At 42.4% G+C, this 23586-nt stretch overlaps 1 protein-coding gene across 1 annotated transcript in view; it reads right to left on the bottom strand.

Moving 5' to 3' along the window:
* Positions 1 to 6935: 6935 nt before the first annotated feature.
* eipr1 (EARP complex and GARP complex interacting protein 1) overlaps positions 6936 to 23586 on the bottom strand; it is a 75616-nt gene continuing 58965 nt past the window's right edge. The window contains exons 7-9 of the mRNA XM_083998305.1: positions 17522 to 17689; positions 11208 to 11375; positions 6936 to 7285 (exon numbers count right to left, since the gene is read on the bottom strand). Of these exons, the coding sequence (XP_083854431.1) occupies positions 7111 to 7285; positions 11208 to 11375; positions 17522 to 17689 (511 nt within the window). The 3' untranslated portion in view covers positions 6936 to 7110. The remainder of the gene's footprint in view (positions 7286 to 11207; positions 11376 to 17521; positions 17690 to 23586) is intronic.

A 23586-nucleotide genomic window follows, 5' to 3' on the forward strand; every position in this document is an offset into this window, starting at 1 on the left:
AATATAACCGCATCCGTAGATTATGTAGTGAAGACGTTGACTATGTACATCAAGCAGATCTTTTGGATATGCGTTTCAAGGAAAGACGCTACCCACAAGACTGGTTAAGACAAGCACGGGACAAATTCACTGATGTAACACAGGACCAGTGTCTACAGGCCACAGGAAAAAAGTCTTCCAACAACAGCCCGTTATGCATTCTACAATATTCTAATTTGGGAAGGGAATTCGAACAAGTTGTAAAAAAACACTGGCATATCCTGAGCGGTGATCCTAAGCTGTCCATAACATTTAAGGACACACCTAGAATCGTATACAAACGTCCCCCCAACATCAGGCAAATTGTGGTAAAATCAGACCTCCTCCCTCAGAGACCGGACACTGTGTTCACACAGGTCCCAGGTGGCAATTACAGATGTGCCAATTGTGCGCAATGTAATTTCACCAGTAAGAGCCACACGTTCACGCATCCCCTTACAGGGAAGCGTTTTGATATCAAAAGCATTATTACGTGCACCACCACCAATGTTATATATTTACTTAAATGTCCGTGTGGTTTAGGATACGTGGGGAAAACAAATCGAGCACTAAAGACACGCATTGCAGAGCATAGATGCAGCATAAGAAATCAGGACCCAAAAAGTCCAGTAGCGATGCACTTTCTGCAGGCAAAACACAACGTGGCAGCCCTCACGTATCAGGGAATCGAACATGTTAAACGACCAAGACGAGGAGGTGACACGAATAGACTGTTGTTGCAACGAGAATCCTTTTGGATATTCACTTTGGGCACGATGTCTCCTAGAGGCATGAATGAAGAGTTCCCTATTAGTCATTTTTTGTGATGCATGTGAGGGACAAGATATGTATATGTATATTTCGCACTGTTCTTTTTAACCTGATGTCATTCTTGGACGTTTCAGATATAATGTATGATGTATGAATGTCAAATGTTTCCCCATTGGTCAGTTGTCCTCACACAGGCTACTATGTTGCCATTTTGTGTGTGATTATTTTTTTGTGAATGACGCCACGTCACATGACGTCACCAGGGGGTGTCTACATATAGATGTTACACGGGTGAAACACATTATGATGATTACCTGATGAAGGGCTGAGAGCCCGAAACGTTGTGTCAGTAAAATATTCTGGAGCAAAAACGAGGTTGTGCGGGCTGTTTTTTCTATTTACTACTGTCCATTTGGCCCAGCACCCCAAGCAAGGGATGTGCGTATATTTTCACTATATTTGAAAATTGATAAAAGGAAATCTGCCACACTGAGCAGACTTTGGGCCATTCAGTTCCATAGGTGGACTGAGTCTAAGACTGACAGATGGAGCAGGGTTATTGGCAAAAACAAGTGTAAGTGTACATTATTTACACAAATGAACCTGATCAGAAATTGCAAAGGCTATCAATAAAAAATCAATAAAGAACCAATAATAATATTGGTATAAAATGAAATCCCATTCTCAGCAATAATAACTTGATAAAATCTTCATAGTTGTTGTTTGAGCTCATGCTGCTGCTCCCAGGTGGGCTAACACAGACATGAATGCAGCTTTATTGTTGTGTCCTTTGTTCTGGTGGTGCAGAGCGACGGAGCCAGAGAGAGAGTGAGAGGACGACACACAGCGACAGGCTGCAGGTCACAGTCAAACCACTGGCTGCTGCAATTAGGACAAAGCCTAAAGAATTTAATGAATTTGTGAAGCATTCCTAAAATGAACTCCAAATACAGCTGTTATCAAATACCTTCTGCTATGAATTTGTGTTTTTAACATATTTCTATAGCATTGACCAAAAGGAGATAAATGAATGTGCAGCTCTGCAGGATTTGTTATATATCCACTTAATTATCCACTTAATCCATATTAATTATTCATGATATGGTGATATGAAAGGCTTGAAATGGCAAATTTGCCTATCGCCATAATCCCTATAGTTTTAGCAGTACATGCAGTTCATTATACCTTTGATTGTCAGTGCAAACTGTTTGTAGATGGGTGGGGCAGAGACGTGAGGTCTGCACGGCGAACAGTATTTCCGACTTTCCATGGAAATACCATGAGCCTTACGCATTATGTTAGATGAGCAGCTCATGTCTCTGTCCCGCCGATCTAAAAACAGCTTGCACCGACAATTAAAGGGACAACGAGGAGTTTCTATTTGGTTATAAAAAAGTATCACGTTAATGTGGATGAATATACGTTACCCACACTTGTTAATGGGCCCATTTTCGATAAATATATCGTTTTGTCTCTATCGTTATTTTGTTATTATTAGTGAAGGCAGAAATGCTGGGCGAGCCGACCAGCTTTCTTTACTTTCGGTTTCGTGGTGAGTTATGAGAATAACGCCGCCGAATCGCCGTTTATGGTGGGAACTAGGACGGTATGTGATCGTCTTCCAACCTCTGACTTTAATTCTTGATGAATGAAAACATGAGTCTGTCTTGCGCTGGTCAAAGAATTTCACGGTGCGCGGAGGCTCATAAATGTAGTGTGAAAACACTTCGCTTTTCCAAAACTCCTCGTTGTCCCTTTAAAGGTAATGAACCTACTGCTGAGACTATAGGGATTATGGCGATAGAATTTGCCAAAATGTTGAAATATCCCTTTGATCTGTGATGAAGTGGCTCATATACACAGGCATTTCTTGTGTTTGGATCTTTGTGAAAGAATGAATACAAACCTCGCTGGATTCTATGGCTGTAGCAGCCTGAGCATGTATGTTTACATTTGTATGAGGGCATTTGCACTAGGATGTTGGTTGTGTGTCATGTATATAAACATAGCTCTGCACTGACTACCACTGCATCATACTAAGTGTAATTTGATACGGGGAAGGATTCAGGAATACTAAAGAGGCACCTTCATCGATTCACTTATACTCTGCTGTTGTGGTGGTCACATTCACATGTACTATACATTGTGTACAAGGGAAGATGTCTATCTTCTTTATCTCTCAGCCATTTGTCCTTTAATACATCCTATATACACAGACAGATACTCCGCTACAGATAAGACCGTGGCACACATGATTATCACCCTCGCAGCTCTTCAGACGCTGGTGCCCAGAAGATGGTGGAAGTGTGACAATGAATGGTGCGTGTGTGCGTGTGTCTGCAACCAGCATCACAAGTCTCAGTGATTACCTTTCAGCGCTCACCATCCCTCTGTATCTACACTCTGATCCTTCCTCTCTATAACTGACTGAAGGGTAACAAGGGCTGTGTGTGTGTGTGTGTGTGTGTGGGTGGGTGGGTGGATGTGATTGCTCGCCTGATTAGATATCTGAATATACTCTGCATTCAGCCACAGCACTGCCTGCCCCAATTGTCATATCTTATGAAGAGTCCGTGCCCCTCCCCTCCTCTCCTCTCCCTTGGCACCAGTGTGCATGTGTGATTGTGTGATCCATTAAGTCAGCCTACAATGCCTGTCAATGGTAATGTAAAAAGCCTGTCAATGGTGTCTGCCATAACAGAGGCTTGGACTGTCACTATCAGCCAGCCCCAACACACACTGTACAAAGGGGGAGGAGGAGGAGGAGGAGGAGGAGGAGGAGGAGGAGGAGGAGGAGGAGGAGGAGGATGGGGAAGATGGACGACAGGAAGGAGGCAGAGGAGTGAAGAGAGAGCAGAGAGAAGCCAAAAGAAAGCAGCAACGTCAACAGCAAGCAGAACAGAATCCACAGTAAGTAGTACTGTTCTACCTGGTCTGAATCAATACAGTCTTCATTTAAAGGGATAGTTCACCCAAAATTCAAATTTCACTCATTATCTACTCACCCTCATGTCGACTAAGAGCTGTGAGAATTTTCAGAGTCCTCCGTTCCTTCTCTGATTTACGGGGGGGTCCGCGCAGCAGTATTTGTCCATATAATGGTTGTCAATGGATACCAACTTTCTTCGTCCAAAAAGACACACCAAAAAACATCCAAATACCTTCATACTGCTCGTCTGTAATGTCCCTCTTGTATTGAAGCCCCGACATGAGAAATTGTTCCGCCGGAACAGGAAGAGCAGTGAACTGAGACATTGGGAGCTTCCGCTACAAACAAGCTTAAAATATAGACTTATTTAATTTTTTTCGGAACAATTTCTCATGTCGGGGCTTCAATACAAGACGGACATTACAGACGAGCAGTATGGAGGTATTTGGATGTTTTTTGGTGTGTCTTTTTGGACAAAGAAAGTTGGTATCCATTCACAACCATTATATGGACAAATACTGCTGCGCTGACCCCCCTGTAACTCAGAGAAGGCACGAAAGCGGAAATTCTCACAGCTCTTAGCTGACATGAGGGTGAGTAGATAATGAGTGAAATTTGAATTTTGGGTGAACTATCCCTTTTTCTGGACCAATATTTATGATCATTTGTGTGAGATTACAGAGATACAAATGCCATTTGACCCTAGGTTATTTGTTTTGGGATAAACATTATCAAAAGTTATGTCCAAACCAGTATTATGATTGGCAGACAAATACTTCTCAGGGGATGGCAGACGGAGGGGGTGTCCTCTCTTCAACAGTGGGCTGTGGAGGCACGAGTTGCAGCATTCGAAGAAATGTCATTTAAACAACTGGGTAGAGTGGATGTATATGAAGCAAAGTGGGGCAAATACTTTTAATACGTTTTAAAGGGCTCCTGAAAGAGGTTGTATAGTGGAGAGATGCAAGTTATTGTGAATAAATAACATCACAGTGCTTCTTCTTATTTTTGTTTGTGTTTTGTTTTGCTATTGTTGCTTTTATTTATTTAATTAATTATTTTTACATTTATTTGTTAACCAATTCTCTTTAACATAGAGCTTACTTTATTTGTTGTATTGACCTTGTCCGGAGTCATTTTCTGTTTCTATTTTCAATAGTTATTTCATGTTTTAGTTTTTTTTTTAGTTTTAATAAGTTTATTTGTATCAGGGACAGCGTACGAAATAACATTAGTCTCGAAATGAGAAGAGATGCCTTGTACCGGATTTAGCTTACTAGCTACTTTCCATCCATAGTCCCTGGTCTGGTCTACATTGATGCAGCTGTAACAGCTGTACATGAAGGAGCACAGTGCTCGGTGTTGGTAACCAGAAATGAAAGTGATCAGCATGGATGGTGGTGGTTTGGGAGGGGGGGTTACTGTTACTATTGTCATTGTTGAAATAATGAAAATGAGAAAAGACACATTACACACTGAATCATCAGTCAGCTGCTCAGATGTGGCAACATGTTGATACGTATTTTTGGCTTAAAGCAGAAGTAAGAGGAATGTTTGTGTTAATATAAGTCTTAAATAGTTGTATCTTCCGACAGCAATCACTTCTATAGAGTGTTTGGTCTGAAACACGGGTCTGTCAGTCACTCTGCTCTGCTGTAAGCCCAGGAGAAAACTTTCCTTGTATCCTACAACCTTTATCCAATGAGGAGAGAGAACGGCATAAAGGGGCGGTCCTCTCTGTGTGTGCAGCCAAGGGATGCGCGTGAATGTGGTGACGTAGGGACGAGGGCGGGGACTGCTAACTCCATCAGCTGACAGGAAGTTAGACAAAACCACCGGATCGCTTACTTCTGCTTTAACAACAAGTGACCCTGAGAGTTCAACACAAACCCATGCAACACAACCACAACAGGCAACAACTTCAGTAAACACCGTCATCGGACTGACAAGGGGAGACTGGACAGTGACGAACGGGGCTGGGAGGCTCTTCTTGCTCAATGCTTTGTGACGTTTGAAGTTATTAAGGGCTGCACCTCATTGATAAGAGCCATCAAGATCCTGGACATAATAAAGAAGGACTGATTAATGTACCAGGTTTAGACTGAATACTGAATATGAAGGTCTGTCACGCTGTGTGGCATGTTGGGGTGGGGGCACCACAGGAACCGTCATGTGAGGAACAGATTCTGTTTACCTGTGGACATTTAGTTTTATTTGGCTTACACTTTTTGTTATTAAAGTATATTTTGGGGCTTTTTATTGCCTTTAATCGACAGCACAGTGGAGAGAGAGACAGGAAATGGGGAGGCAGAGAGGGGGAATGACATCCAGGAAAGGGCTGCCCGATGCGGGATTCGAACCGGGGCCGCCTGCAGTGAGGACTGTAGCCTCAACATGGGGCGGCATTTGGCTTAAACTTTGATGAAACTGTTTCCAATCAGATGCACAAGGGACAGGATGGAGGGAAGAGAACAATATCAAAGGAAACATGGATCAGAGAAATGCAATGTCAGTTTAGGAATTATAAACTAATAATGATGATAATTAATTTAGTTTTATGTTAAATAATGTCTAATTTTGTAGTTGAAAAACTGTGTTTACAAAGGAATGTGTGAAGTGTGCTGCGTCTTTTTTAATATCACATGGGAAATGGTGTCTGTATGGTTTATGCATTTATCCCCTGGACTACAAAGTCATTCAGAAGACAGGACCCTGACCTCTGTAAACTATGACATTTCTTTTTTTATTTACTTTTACTACTATCTGACATTTCACTGAAAGCTGCTCTAATAAATATGTTTAAATTAACAATAAATGAAACTACAAACGAAATAATCATCAGTTTCAGGAAAACTTAAGCTAGTAAAAAAGGACTCAGGATAAAAAAGAAATTACCATAATTGTCCTTGAGCACTAAGAACATTTCAGTTCATGCAAATGGTTAAGGTTCCATTAATTCCGTCTGCTTCATTCATTCAGTATTTGACTTCATCAAAGTGTTGTGTCTTCAGATGTCTGCATTTTATAACCTGAACATCTAGAAATGTAAGAGCAGTAAAATGGTCCACATGCTGATACTGGTAGTGGGAGCTGAGTGGGTGACAGAGAGTTGTCAGTGAGTGCAGGTTATTAAGACACAGTGGGTTAAGGCCAATATGAAGAAACATCCATTCTACCCAAATCACTTGTGTCCAGGAGTCTTTTCTTTGACTTGAAGTGGGAGCAGATTTATTACAGATTATTTACACAACACACACTCCTCACCACTGCTGCCTCACCAACTTATAATGGAATGTCTGTGAACAGATGTGTTGTCCTCATTTCCTTTGCGCTCTTGCTGTACAAACACACACACTAACACGTTCAGGTCACCTGCCCTGCCCCCCCCCTCCTCAGAGGAGGATTCGGTACTTGAGGGCCCGGGGGACTCTGTTGATGACGAGGCGTCCGTCGTAGCTGAGTGAGGCAAAGAGCCAGGGGTCGGCTGACGACCACTCGGCTGCGTACACGCTGTCCTCGTGCTCCTCGTAGGTGGACACCACGCTGTCCTTAAGGGGCTCCTTACACCTGGACCACACAAGCACAACACACAGAGGTGAGCTGTGGAACATGAATGTAGAAATGTATGGAGGATCTAGAGATACTAAATTGTCTAACATCAGACAATATTTAATCTATGATGTCATGACACAGTTGGATGGATAAAGCTGATGTAACTCAAGTATCATCAGATCACCAGTCACCAGGTTGGTCACTCAGTCGGTTTCAGATGCTTGTTCTTGTTTATCTGCACTCCTGAAGAGTTTATTATAAAGACTGTAACTGCACTACATGCACTTTTTAATGTTAAAGTGCATGTAGTTTACTGTAGTTACAATCAAAGATTTTGTGAAAACCTCATATTTCTAATGTATGGTAACTTAAAGGGATAGTTCAACATTTTGGCAAATTGGTCCATTGCCATAATTGCTATAGTCATAGCAGTAGGTGTTACCTTTGTTGGTGCAAGCTATTTTTAGAACAGAGGAGCGGCAAACTGCTCAGAGCCAAGCTACATCATCAAATACACAATCCAACAACCCCAAAACGCTCTGGTGGACAAGTTGTGACCTGCACATTCATCACACTACGAGACAATAACAGAACGTTACCAGACAGAGTTATTTTAGAGGTAAATTCATGCAAAACAGCTGATGCGCGTTCCCGCCAGGTCAGTTTTTCGGCAAGCAGTCTCTGCATTTGCCTCAAAACAACTCTGTCTCGTAACGTTCCATTATTATCTCATAGCGTGGTGAATGTGCAGGTCACAACTTGTCCACCAGAGCGTTTTGGGGTTGTTGGATTGTGTATTTGATGAGTTTGATGAGGGAAACCAAGAAATCCCATGAGCCTCCGTAGCGTAGCTCTGAGCAGCTCACGGCTCTGCTCCGCCGTTCTAAAAACAGCATGCACCGACAATTAAAGGCAATAAACCTACTGCTATGACTATAGCGATTATGGCAATGGGCCAATTTGCCAAAATGTTGAACTATCCCTTTAAGATTCACTTTCCCTTGATTGAAGTTCCTTCAGTACGTTAACAATGAGAACAAGGAGTTACTTACTGAATCGTGTTTTCATTTTTTTCAAAATACAATAAAATATTGTAAATAAATGAATGTTTACAGTACATTTCATCAGAATACACTGTGTGGGTTCAATTCAAGTCAAATGTGTTGAATGAACATCATTATTTACAACACATCTGAAGACAGAACAATGTGAGACGTCATTGTTTTTCATGTTTACTATCTTGAATTCTTCTTCTCTGTCTCAGGCTGTATAGCTGCATAGTGATGTGTATTTGCCTGCATGCTCATATGGAGGTGTATACACGTATAATAAAATAACATGGAATAAGATCAAGTGAAATTGCCTAGTACAAAACAGAATAATGACCCTCTGGTTACAATGTCAGTCTACTAGTGGACAAAAACTGCACAGGATACACAGGTTGATTGTATCAGTGTGTCTCCTTTGCTCTGTGCATTCAGAACATGAACAGCAGCCTCTTCAGTGGAGAGACAGTTGTACCGCTGCCACAACAATGTGACAATTTCAGAATTATGATGTAGCATTATTGTCTTCTCAAATTTCCCCCAAACCCATTGCTGCAAGTAGTCCTGAGGGAAAAACACTGTCATACATATTTGGATTTATTTTACACATTAACTAGTTCACCTCGATAGTAGCTGCTCTCTCTGGGCTGCAGCCTCAGATAAAAACACTGCATGTGCTCTGCTCATATAGATTGATTGTGGAAGAAAGAATAAGAGGATATGCTGTATGAGAATGGAAGGAAGTATCCTGGGATGCAACAGTTGTGTAATGTGAGATGTCTTCTGCTCATCATGTTGTATGGAGTAGTTACTGTAGCCTTCCTGCCTGTTTAAAGCAGTCTGCTGTTACATGATTGGCTGAATGAAAATCTCATGAATAAAGTGGGTGTACAGGTGTTTGAATAAATAGGTTGGTGAGTTTATTTCTAATACGTTTTAATTAACCAGGGAATACTTCCTCTGTTTCATGAGAATTAAGAGCAGTAACCTGTTTTATTATTGAGTAGTGGCTGATATTTGAAGGCTTCGTTTGTTTGAGGGGTAAATGTAAAACCCTGGAGGAAAACAGAAATAAAAAAAATAAAATAGTTACAGTACCAATATGAAACTGAAACTCTCAATTTTTCTCAAAAATGTTTGTTTGACTATTTGTTTTTGACAATCTTCATGAAGGCTGAGAATGGCTCCACGCTGAATAACCTCCAGTTTTAAAGACAGGCTGTTAGCAACATTCATTTAAAGTGCTTACATGAAAACACTCTGGCTCAGTGTCTGACTTGCATTTAGAGGTTGTGTGAGTGTGAGAGTGTGTGACAGCGGAGCGGAACACACTGATGTCTCTGGATGGAGATGTGCTTATGACTTTATAGAAAATGATAAAGAGGCTACAGTTTCTTTTGGTGGTGGTGTTCAGCTGATCATTAATACTGATTAAATCCTGTACTGACACAATTACACTGGAGTCATCCCCAATATGAGTTTTTACATTAGACCGTGTTGTTGTACAAGCTACTTTTCTTTTCTCTGCATGCTCAGCTTTTGGTACCTGGACGTACTTTCTAAAGGTGTGTGTTTCTTGCATTTGCCTCAAGTGTGTCACAACAGTTTTTGTAATTCCACAGATGAGTCTAATCCAGCGGCCTGTGTTGGAGTAACACCTGTCGGCTTTTCTTACAAATCTGTACATTAACATCACTTCAAGGTTAAATCAATAATTGATAAACAGCCTGAAAAGAAATAAAAATATATAAGTTTTAAGAAGAACACAAATCGAAGTTTGCTTTATTTGTGCTCCTCAAAAATAATCATCATCCTCAAATTGAAGTGAATTGTTGCATTTTAAAAGCAAGTCCAAGCAGTGGAGGACTTCAGTGCATGGTGTTCAGGTACTGTGGAGTGGATGTGTACTGTACGTACAAGAGGGGTCAATAACTGTAGTGGAAGGGTTAAAACTGGAGCTGAGTGCTGGTGATTAGGAAGAAGAGTTGATAATTGTGGATGAGAGTCTGTCATTGAGTGTAGGAGCTGGTCGTTATGGTGGAGAGGGGGAATGGGACCATGGTGGATGGAGGACAGTGGCAGGTTTGGAAAGCACTGAATAGTAACCATTACAGATGATATCCCTGCAATTTGAAAAAATCAACTCTGAATGGAGTAGACAGAAACTCCTCAAGTATTTTCACAGCGACTTATTTGCTTTTTTTTTTTTCCTCTCTCATTCTAAATGTCAAAGTGTGTGGATGTGAAAGCAGTTGGTTTTGATCTGAGGACTAATATCAAATGAACAGTTCAAATGCAGCGTCTTTTTCCAAACACTTATCTCCCACTTTGTGTCATTAGGCTTCTTGTAGCTTTTCAGAAATGTAAGAACAGTATCATAATAATAAAAAAAATCTGAATTATACAATGAGCTGATACAGTACACAACCCCGATCCCGTGAGGGTCTACTCTCAACTCAACAGGACTAGTAATGGTCAACCAATGAATTGATTGACTGTACTTAACTGTGCATCTTCCTCGGAAAGGTGGACAAACCCTCTCACCACCAGAAACAACCTTATTTTCATATTTTGCTTTTCATGTTAGACAATAAATCATAATCATCAGTGAACCACATCGCTCATTAGATCTGTTTTTTTGGCTGCACATCTGACACGCTGCTTAGTCCATAGTGACAAAGGAGAAATAGGACACAGAAGCCAGGACCAACCCATTTTTTCAAAAAAAATTTACCACAACAATAATGAAAGTGATGCAAATCCTTTTTTTGGTTTAAATCAATAAAGTGGTAAAGAGGTCAGAGAGGTGGGGGCTGCCAGACCTGCTACAGTGTGATGAACCATATTGAAGCTGAGCTGACCACATTCACACATCTCTGTGGAGCTCTTACTTGTCGTCCTGGTGGTTGTCCTCCCCCTCGCTGAGCTCCTCGTCGTCCACTAGGTGTCCGAACGGCTCCGAGGAGATGGACACCATGTTGGAGAGGATGAGGCGACTGTCACTGCTGGCGGTCAACACCAGCTGGTCGTGGCTGTGGTTGTAGCGGACGCTCCACACCCTGGGATGGAACAAACATTCATTTAACAATGCAGCAATGAAGCAGCCATCCATCTATGTTCCATTGTTCAGAAAGGACACACACTCATATAGGCAGACCACACAACACGCACACACACACACGCACACACGCACACACATACACACACATCCTTGTAATGCTATCTTTGTGAGGACACTCATTGACATAATGTATTCCCTAGCCTCTAACCCTAACCTTAACCATCCAAAACAAATACCTAACCTTAACCATTACTCTTAAAGGAATAGTTCACTCAAAATTGAAATTTCACTCATTATCTACTCACCCTCATGTGGACTAAGGGCTGGGAGAAGTTTCAGAGTCCTCCGTGGCTTCTCAGGTTACAGGGGGTCTCGGCGTAGCAGTGCATGTCCATATATTGCAAATGGATACCAACTGTCTTCGTAACAAAAAGACACACCAAAAAACATCCAAATACCTCCATGCTGCTCGTATGTAATGTCCGTCTTGTATTGAAGCCCCGACATGAGAAATTGTTCCGAAAAAAATTAAATAAGTCTATATTTCAAGCTTGTTTGTAGCGGAAGCTCCTCGAAGCTCCTCTTCCCGGTTCGTCAAATTTGGACGAACCAGGGTCTGTCCTCTTCCCAGTTTGTCCAAATTTGACGAACCGGGAAGAGGAGCTTCGAGAAGCTTCCGCTACAAAACAAGCTTGAAATATAGACTTATTAAATTTGTTTCGGAACAATTTCACATTTCAGGGCGTCAATACAAGACGGACATTACATACGAGCAGCATGGAGGTATTTGGATGTTTTTTGGTGTGTCTTTTTGTTACGAAGACAGTTGGTATCCATTTGCAACAGTTATATGGACATGCAGTGCTACGCCGAGACCCCCTGTAACTCAGAGAAGCCACGGAGGACTCTGAAACTTCTCCCAGCCCTTAGTCCACATGAGGGGGAGTAGATAATGAGTGAAATTTCAATTTTGGGTGAACTATCCCTTTAACCCTCAAACAGCCCTTGGAAAAAGTGAGGACCAGCCAAAATGTCCTCACTTCCCAAACACATTCTCACTCTGTTGGTTAAAAACTCTTTCCAGTCCTCACAACGTAGTAAGTACAAGAACACACACACAGTTTGTGCCAAACCAAATCATGCAGATAATGCAGAGTTCTGATGTTAGGATTGGTAGGAGTATATACTGATGGCCTGTGTTGTGCTCTCTGACTCCAGTCATAAGGAGGATATTCTATATTTGGGCATCCTTCACGTGTGTGGATGATTATCATCATAAACTACCTGATCCAGGTTTTACTTCCTGCTCACTTTCACTTATTTTTCAATCCAGCTGTTTCACCTTTCCCTCATTCATTTCTTCAACTCATCCCCCTCTTTCTCTTTCTCTGATTGTCAACACTCTGTCCCCTCTCTCTCTCTCTTTCTTTTTCATCCTCTTTCTCTCTCTCTCTTTGTGTTCGTCAATGTCACTCCCCTTCTCTCTCTCTCTCTTCTCTCTCTTCTCTCTCTCTGTCTCTCTCTCTCTCTAAGCCCCGGGCACAGCTCAGAGTGCGGTCCCAGTTCCCTCACAGGGAGGGATTGAGGGATAACCAAGGCTGTTGACAGAAAATCAGCCTTGGCCACGCCGTTCCCTGCGCTCCTCTAATCCGCTTCCCTGCTAAAAAATAGTCCCTAATACCCCCAGCAGCCCTGAGGCCATATCCTGGCTGCGCGCCGAAAAATGAGCATGCACAATAATCACACACGCACTCACACTCACACTCACACACAAACTCAGGGAAACACCTACACACGTACGCATCACGCTAAAGATAAGTGTACACACTGGACAAACACACAGTCATTTCTATAATGCATATGCATTACAACAATGCTTGAATGCACCCAAATGCACATAGCCACACATCCAGATACAAAGAGTGTGCTTGAAAAAACACAGATTAGGTGATTAAACACACACACACACACACACACACACACACACACACACACACACACACACACACACACACACACACACACACGTCTGTTATCTGCAGTGATCTACAGTTATGGATATGGTTGCCAAGTCTATCTTTCTTTTAGAGATAACGCCGGCTTCAGAGTGTGTGTGTGTGTGTGTGTGTGTGTGTGTGTGTGTGTGTGTGTGTGTGTGTGTGTGTGTGTGTGTGTGTGTGTGTGTGTGTGTGTGTGTGTGTGTGTGTGTGTGTGTGTGTGTGTGTGTGTGTGTGTGTGTGTGTGTGTGTGTGTGTGCCTTTATCAGGTGAGGATTGGTGTGCTGCAGCAGTAGCCCAGTTTGGCTGGCAGACACACTGATCATCTATTCAGCTCACAGAGGAGGGAGAGTGTGTGTCCTCCATGCATACACACTTGAGGGCTTGGCTGTGCCTGCAGCTGCACAGCAGACAGTCCACAGCAGGACTCAACCCTCCCCGACTCAGTCCTCACCCGATTTAATTAGTACTTAGTGTATTACTACTTTCTATTGCACCATCAGTAGTTAGAGCATTTCATTAGTTAGGAGATAAAGCCATTAATAAAACTAGAAACCAATCAACAGCGAAGTTGACAGAGTCATCATGTTTATCATTAGTGTTAAGAGTGTTTTCCTGAATGTGCCTGAATTATCCTCCAGTGCTAAGTAAGAGGCATTGTGGCCATTATGCAAATACATTTCTGTCTTATTCAAATGGTCAAATTTTGAATTTGAAATGAAATGATGAATGCTTTAAAGGTACATTGTGTAGGAATTACTCCTATCTAGCGTTGCGGTTGTATATCTCAAGCAACTCAATGGTGTTTTTCCTGCTGCATTCACATGAAATTGGGCAGACGGCAGACGGACGACAGCCGCTGCACGTAACGGCATAAACAAGCCTTTATGTAAACAAGTGGTCCGTCAGCACGAGGCAAAACAATACACGTGACAATATGTTGTCATGCCGATGTCATATTGTTTACCTGACCCACGTTTTACCGGCTTTCTCTGGAATTCTGTGACTAAAATGACATCTGGTTTGTTAGCGACGGCCGTCTGCCTGACTGCAGGTGAATGCAGGGTTTCCTGCAGCGCTTTCCTGTTAAGGCGGCCGCCTTAACAACAATGAGCTGCCGCCTAAACTAACGTCTTAAAAAAATTAAAATGTAGCGATATTCGGCGTCGCCCCCCCCCCCCTCCGTCGGACGAGCGCCTTCATTCATCTCCGCATCTTCTCACACACACACACAAACACACCACAGAGAAGCGCGCATGCATAACAGCAGCGCGCGTGGTGAAACTTAATACGCCGAACCCCCCCCCCCCCCCCCCCCCCGGACGATCGATCGATCCGCTCGCGCACCCCCCCCCCCCCCCGCCAACAGGACAGACACCACCTTAACTAACACATTTTCTGGGGGAAACACTGGAATGCATCATCAGTGTAACGCTCCATTCCTCCTCACTGCGTTACCACGGTGACTTTTCACAGACGCCACCTCCACCTGAGCCGACAGCTCCGGTGTCTGCGCTGAGTTTCCGTGGTTTCCTACCGTCACGCTGCCACTGAACGTAAAAACATGGAGACACCACATGGCAGCAGCACCGAGCTTACCCGCTCCATGGAGATATGAATGATATGAACGGCTCATTCAGAGCTGAAAGGAACACTTCACTTTGTTGATGGGGGGAGATTACTGATTAATGAAAAACAGACTTTTGAACCAAATAATCGATTTTCGTGAATAGATAACAGGAGAAGTTACACAATGCCCCTTTAAAAATGTTTTTTTTTTCTTTTCAATATTAAAATGCACAACCATAAAGATTTGAGATAAAATGTTAGTGTCTTATAATTCAACAACAAACAATCTATAATACACATGAGGTTTACTGTAAAGCGTAGTGTATTGTCATACTTCCTGTGGTATCTAGCCATCTAGCCATCTGACCTCTCAAACAACACTTTACAATTATAATTTTAAAATGAAAGCTGCTAGCCCTCACACTCCCTCCTCATCCATGAACAGTGACTCCAGCGCTGCACTGTGAGATGCAGCCATCTTGGACAAAACACAAGATTCAGGCAGGTCAGAGGAGCAGCTACTGCTGCAGCCAACATCTCATCTCACAGCCAAAACTGTGGCTCATGACCTGGACTAGTGAACTGTATTGTTTATTATTAATCCATCTGTGAACAACATACTGTGAACTGTTTTCATATGGGTCATTTCAGTTCAGGTTCAGCTCAGTCAGGTCTGAGGATTATTCAGATAATGTTTCTCATGACAGATGATTTTGTAATTTTTAACATCTTGTCCCAGATGCACAACACGGGCAAAGGAAGCTTCTACTGCAGAGGCTTCCTGCTGGGTTCTAGAGAGGGGCAGTAGGACTGGCTTCTATTTAGCCACAACAGTGTTCATGAGATTGGACCTTTTCAACAACACAAAGTCTGAAGGATACTGATGCTTATAATGGCATTATAATGACAGTATGCAGGAGCACATAAGCCACAGGTTTAGATGCAATACAGTCACTATGGTCAACCTGTGTGTAGGGCCTCAGGTTTGGAGCTGCATTTTGAGCAATATGCACAATTTACGCAATTAATGCACTGTGCAACACAAGAGAGTAATGAGAGCTGTAATCTGACACCACACATGTCACTGCAATGATTGACAGCAATCAACATCTGACCAATCAGTGGCCAGAGGCTGCAGGTTAGGAGAGGGAGTCAGAGACATCACCAATCAGGAGCAACAAGAGAGAAGCTCTCACCTCACTTGAAGGTGGATATGTTGTTGACATTAAAATGTAAAACTTTGTCCACATGAGCACCTTTTGAAAAAAAAAAAAAAAGTAGAAATTCTGCTTAAAGGGATAGTAGCATTTGGGGTTGTATGATCTACAAATAGCCCCTAAGTACTTTAATTGCAGTAGCAGACTCTCTGCACTCCTCCCGTTAGCAACGCCAGCCCATAGCCCTGCCCAGAGATTTACAACATACAGTGTTGTGAATGGACCCAAAGAAACGGCCTATTTTCACGGCCTAAAAGAGGTTTTACCTGAAAAAAAATACACAGTTCCATTGTTCGCTGTAATATAATTTTTTCCAGCCAATCAAAGTGCAGGAAAAACGCAGTTTTTATTTGGACCTAACCAACTGCTGATCGGCGGGCGCTAACCCTGGGCGGAGGGATACGTGAGTTGGTTAGGTCCAAATAAAAACTGCGTTTTTCCTGCACTTTGAGGGGCTGGACTGTGTATTTTTTTTTTCAGGTAAAACCTCTTTTAGGACGCGAAAACAGACAGTTTCTTTGTGTCTGTTCACAACACTGTATGTTGTAAATCTCTGGGCAGGGCTATGGGCTGGCGTTGCTAACGGGAGGAGTGCAGAGAGTCTGCTACTGCAATTAAAGTACTTAGGGGCTATTTGTAGATCATACAACCCCACTTTAAAAAAAATGCTACTATCCCTTTAAGGCCCCAGTTTGGCCCTGACTAGCAGCTTTACTTAGTACTGCAAAATCCCACATTTTCAAATTCTCCTTTACTGCAATATCAGCTTCACTGCTGAGGGAAATACCAGACTGAACAATCACAATCCTCAACAGAAACTTCTGCAGGTACAATTAATCTATCAAGTCTTGGATTATTTTGATTTGATCTCATAACAAGGCCTCGGTGGTTGCACCAGTCAGTGGACTTCCCTGAACTAAGCGAGGCATTCCACCACTCTGCAGTCGTAGGTTTTTGCTTTATTTCATTTCAAAATGGTTCTGGCTCACAAAGCTGCTGCAGCAACATGGACCAGGGGGCGAAATAGAGAGAGAGAGAGGTTTTTTTTTTTCTTTTTTCTTTTTTTGAACCAATTTGAATTTTTGTTGAGTTGAATAAAATCCATCAAGCCCAACTCAAAACCAGTAGGGGTCAGATTACTGTAGAGAATAAATATCTCTCTTCACAAAAACTAAGGTCCTAAAACCCCAAAGCACCCGGTCAGAGTCATTTAGTGTTTCAACACTAACCTCCTGCTTTAACAGAAAATGCTGATTAATTCATGTCTTGAAAATGGCTGACAGCGGGTCCTGATCTGACGCCTCACCAGGACGGACGTTTGTCCTCAGCCCCGTCCCCAAGCCCCTCTACAGTTCACCAACCAGTGGGAGTGCTCCTCCAGGGTCTTGACAGGCTCCTGGACGTTGCGGACGTCCCAGAACTTGACCTTGCAGTCATCTCCGCAGCTGGCCAGATAGTACTGGCGGTTGGGGTTAAAGTCCAGGTCGCGCACCAGCTGGCCATGGGCGTTCTCTATACAGTAGATCTGACTGCAGAGGAGAGAGACACAGAGAAGAGATTGGGTTGATTAAAACAGGGAGAGGCCAGAGGAGAGGGAGAGAAAGGAATTAGGATGGAGGGATAAGGATGAGGGGAAGCAGCCAGACAGCTGGGGACAGAAATGACATGGTATACACAGGTATAGAAGAGAGCGCATAGAGAGGGGTGTGGGTGTGGGTGGGGGGGGGGGGTAGGACAGAACAACAAAGGAAGATATGAGAGAGAGAGGATGATTCACAGGGTCCCAGACTGAATCAAAGCCTCCTCTGTGTCTGTGTCTGTCAGTGAAGGCCAGGCTCAATAAAGCAGCCGACACGGACGGTGGTAAATTATGAAGGTAACCTCATAACCACACAGCCTTGAGTTCCTGCAAAAGTTAACACAACCACACAATGGACCAGGAGACTCTGTGTGCATTGTGTCTTTCTGGCCACCTCTTATCTACGTATTTCATCTCGCCTATATCAATACATACATTCTCTTCAGCTGACTAATCTCCCCTTCAATGTGTAGAGAATAACACTGCCTCTCTTTGTTTGCTTTCTTGTTCCTTGATGCAATTAGAGATTTCAAGCTGCAAACTTAAAGGGATAGTTCACCCAAAATTCAAATTTCACTCATTATCTACTCACCCTCATGTCAACTAAGAGCTGTGAGAATTTTCAGAGTCCTCCGTTCCTTCTCTGAGTTACGGGGGGGTCCGCGCAGCAGTATTTGTCCATATAATGGTTGTCAATGGATACCACTTTTCTTCGTCCAAAAAGACACACCAAAAAACATCCAAATACCTCCATACTGCTCGTCTGTAATGTCCGTCTTGTATTGAAGCCCTGACATGAGAAACTGTTCAGAAAAAAATTAAATAAGTCTATATTTTAAGCTTGTTTGTAGCGGAAGCTCCCAGTGTCTCAGTTCACTGCTCTTCATGTGTCAGTGCAAATATTGCGTGATTTGCACTGACCGGCAGAACAATTTCTCATGTCGGGGCTTCAATACAAGACGGACATTACAGACGAGCAGTATGGAGTTATTTGGATGTTTTTTGGTGTGTCTTTTTGGACGAAGAAAGTTGGTATCCATTGACAACCATTATATGGACAAATACTGCTGCGCGGATCCCCCCCCCGTAACTCAGAGAAGGAACGGAGGACTCTGAAAATTCTCACAGCTCTTAGTCGACATGAGGGTGAGTAGATAATGAGTGACATTTGAATTTTGGGTGAACTATCCCTTTAATAAGACAGTCAAACAGCAAAATATGAGGGATGATGTTCAAAACTCTGTAAGTTCCCTCAGCTCCATGGAGCAACTCAACTCTTTGTCCAGCCCATAAACTCTGCTGTCATCAACCTCGGTTCCACACGCAGCTTGAAGATATTGTCAGTAGAAACATCTGATTGGCCCAGAGTATGTCACCTACTCTGTTCCACTGTAAGACACAGACTACACTACAGACCAAATGGTGAGGAAATTCAATGTCTTCTAAAATTTCACACATTTAATTTGTTAACATTCATTTATGTTCATTTATCAAATGTTGCTGAATTTTGTCCAAAATAAGCCCAAATAATTACAATAATATTATTACCATGGAAGCAAGGCTGAACTAAACACGCTGTCAGTGAGTATGAACGGATACTTGGATATATGAGATCAAAGCAAAGAGATGTTGCCCCCAATGAGAGGGTGGTACAGTAGTCTGTGTGTATTTTCCTCAGTGATGTGAGACTGGAAAAACATACAACAAAAACAATACATTTCTGTTGTTCGTTTCGTTGTTTGTTGTTGTAATAAAAAAGTAAAAAGTAAAAGTTTTGTGTGCCAGGAAATGTAACAAGAGATTGTCCAGATCAGATATGATAAGGGGCCAGCGGTCTGTCCTCTGTGGCCAACATGCAACACTCTACTTGGAAATGAAACATGATTTAGCAGAGACAAGCTAAAGTACAAGTTATTTACTGAAGCAGAGGCTTGTGGAGTTTAGCCTACAGTACCTGCTGTTTTTTACTACAAGAGCAGCAATTTATGGCTGAAGCAGTGACACAGTGACCAGTGATTTGAAGGTCAACAACATGTATCTGTCTGTTCAAACAAAAGCAGAAGATGCTGAAACGTTTTTGTGCTTTTTATTATAACTTTCATAAGCTTGCCTTCTATTTTTTAAACCCCACAAATACAGGACAGGAGATCCCAGACATACAACAGTATTCCTAACACTTGAATCCTTTGCATAGATGAGTGTTTTTGTGCAGGAATGCACAAACACGCCACCACAGTCACGGCAGCTTGTTTACTTCTCCGATTCCTCTACATGCAGCAAAACATCTTGTTATGTTGTATGAAAAATGTGATTCCTGCATGAGCAGCCCTTCTCCATGTGTTATAATGTGACTGAATGTATATTAATGATTCAGTTGTTAACACCGGTACTTGCTAGCTGTCTTGTTGCCTTCAAATAACTCTTGTACATAAAAAGAAATGAACTGGGGGTCAGGGAATGGAAAATCATTTGAATCAACTGGTAATTAATTGGATCTAGACCTCTGCCTGCACCATTACTGCAACATGAGACTGTGTAAAAGAAGCACTTCTCTTCTTGGGGACCATTTCCTCTCCAGACTAGCCTAGCAGAAGCTCAGTTCACCACTGATTTGTTCAGCGGAGTGGAAAGCCACAGTGCTATTGCCCAGCTGGATGCCAACAGCAGCTAGCCAGCTAGCTAGTCACCCTGCTGATCATGTTAGGCAATTAACATGCTAATTAAAAATCTCATTAAAATAAGGGAGGTATAAGAGAATGACCTGGGGCAGACTGCTGGGCTTCAATTAGGTCAAGACAACTCAGGGACTGTGTGACTCTCTGTATGTGTGTGTGTGTGTGTGTGTGTGTGTGTGTGTGTGTGTGTGTGTGTGTGTGTGTGTGTTGCTCCCACTAGACCGTGGCATTGGGGCTGTCCTATGGAGCATGACAGAAAATGTCAAATAACAAGTAAAAGCTTCCACTGAAAACACCGTTTTGATGGAGCTAAGAGAGAGCATTCAAAATAACATACTTTCTACAAATAAGTTGTTCATACATTGATAACAGGTGTGTAACTGTGCTGCTCTCTATCAAAAGCAGCACTTTGTACACACCTACAAATCACTTCACAGGCCCTGTTTTTTGTCTCTATGCAGGAGCTCCACAGAGTGTGTGCACAGTGTCACTGTAGATATGGTGGCAGCTTGAGAATCAAAAAGACACAAAAAAACAAAGAAATGTATTCTCAGTTGATTAGTTTTCACACTGGCAGTGGTTATTGTGTGATTGATGTCTAACTATTTGACTTATTTTTCAAAGACTGCATTAAAGTATTGCTGAGTGGTTGGGTTATATGAATTTCAGACAACATAAACTTGTCAGAGTTTTAGTGTTTATATAATGGTAGCAATTAAACCAAAATGAAAATGTTTCCTTTTGATAGATGGATCTGTTATGAACCCAGTATTATTGTGCTGTGTGTCTGTGCTCACCTGAAAATCATGTATGAGTTGTGACACTTGAACGTCACTCTACAACTGCGTGTGACTGGCAGGTGGAGCGATGACTAAAATACTTTATCCGTCACTTTTTCTCCAAAGTTTCTGACCAGGATTCTTCATGCATGTAATATCAATAATCCATCAATAAGTACTGGATCAAGACTTCTTAGGTTAAACCCTCAACCCAAACAAATCTGGGGGTTTGGAGAGATTCTGGTGTGATGCTGTATTGTTCCACTGTGGGCAATAAAAAGGACTGTCCTATGGCTTTATGGGACTAAGAGGATTTTCACAACAAGTTGATGTACACTGATCTGTCTTTTTTCTCCTTCTTTTCTAGTAGTAGATTCCTGTCTGCTCCTACTCTCAATTAAGAATTTCATTCATGACTTCCATTGATATTGCACCATTAATACTGTGACAACAGACTCTGTCTGCAGTATTTACTGTACTAATGCTACAGTAATGAACCGTCTATGTATTGCAATTCTGATTGTAAGGAAAGTGGCTTGTCAACAGGAAAAAATACATGCAGTGTGTGTTCTCTTTTTTTGAGGGAAGCATTTTGGGGGTCTTTTATGCCTTTAAAGGGGCATTTCATGGTATTTCTGCCTTCCCCTCATCAAATTCATCAAATACACAATCCAACAACTCCAAAACACTCTGGTGGACAAGTTGTGACCTGCACATTCACCACGCTATGAGATAATAACACAACGTTACCAGACAGAGTAAATGCGTAACTGGAACTACATTCCAGACACGGCAGAGTGATTTCAAAAACGCAAGTATTTCTGAGTATTTGCTTCATGTGTTGTAATGTTACATAATTGCACGTTATTATTTCATAGTGTGGTGAATGTGCAGGTCACAACTTGTCTACCAGAGTGTTTTGGAGTTGTTGGATTGTGTATTTGATTTGTTTGATGAGGGAAACGTAGAAATACAGAGCAGCTCACGTCTCTGCCCCGCTGATCTAAAAACAGCTATTCCTAAAACTATAGGGATTATGGCAATAGGCGAATTTGCCAAAATGTTGAAATATCCCTTTGAAGGGACAACGAGGAGTTTTGTAAAAGCAAAGCGTTTTCACACTACATTTATGAGCCTCCGCGCACCGTGAAATTCTTTCACCGGCGCAAGACAGACTCATGTTTTCATTCATCAGTAATTAAAGTCAGAGGTTGGAAGACGATCACATACCGTCGTAGTTCCCACCATAAACGGCGATTCGGCGGCGTTATTCTCATGACTCGCCATGAAACCGAAAGTAAAGAAACGCTGGTCGGCTCGCCCAGCATTTCCACCACTAATAATAACAAAATAACAACAGAGACAAAACAATATATTTATCGAAATTGGGCCCATTAACTCATTGAGTGCCGCGCTCCTTTCCAAAGTTTTAGTCAAGTGTACCGGCAATTTAGACCATTTTTGACTTTTTATGTAGAGCCATAGTGTGTAGGCCTATTCTATATTATTGCCACCAACACATACTGTAGCTCATTTGAAAGGTGAAATTTTATGCTTCAAATGACCACAAACCGTTTGTTTCTACGTGCCTCCGTTCCTGAGAAAAGTCAAGCTAAACATGGCTGGGTTTCACCAAAATCCCTGCTTTTTTTCTAGAAAAGGAGATAGAGCGTCTTTTATGAAAGGTGCTCTGTTTGTGCCTGTCGCTCTTCTGACACTCGCATTTCTGGATCAAAGAGCTCGTATAAGATAAATATATACAGCACTGTCTTGTTGTTTTATTCACAAAACCACCAGCGGGGGCGGGGGGGGCGCCACTAAACAACAATAACACAGACGCACCGTGCCGTGTCACAGCCTCTAGCCGCGGAACGTGAGGGTCAGTCGGCCACCGCGGCTCGGGAAGACCGGTCCCGCCGGCCCAGAGACCATCACATTTTACCGCGGGGGGACTTTGGGGAGGACACGGTGTTGCTCCAGATGAAGACCGGGCGGGACTGTCGGCTGAGAGCTTCCTGTTTCTGCTCCGAGCTGCTGGAGCCTCGCGGGTGAGAGCAGAGCAGCTGCTGCATCCACATGCAGAACTCGTTTGCAGAAGCCGAGTTATGATAAAAACTTCCAGATCATGAGCTGTCATGAGACTTTGATCGTCATCTATTTCAGTTCTCCTCGTCGTAGAGTCCCCAAATTTACATATAATGTGTATTAAAGTGTCTATTTTCATAATTAAAAAAAAAAGCAAAAAACGTAAAATCTCGTTTTTGGCACTCAACGCATGGGAACGAAAAACGAGAAATTACGTGGTTGGCACTCAATGAGTTAACAAGTGTGGGTAACGTAGATTCATCCACATTAATATGAGACTTTTTTATTGTCGCAGAATTTTTTGTTCT

This window comes from Trachurus trachurus (genome assembly GCF_905171665.1).
Source record: "Trachurus trachurus genome assembly, chromosome: 22".
Taxonomy (NCBI): Eukaryota; Metazoa; Chordata; class Actinopteri; order Carangiformes; family Carangidae; genus Trachurus; species Trachurus trachurus.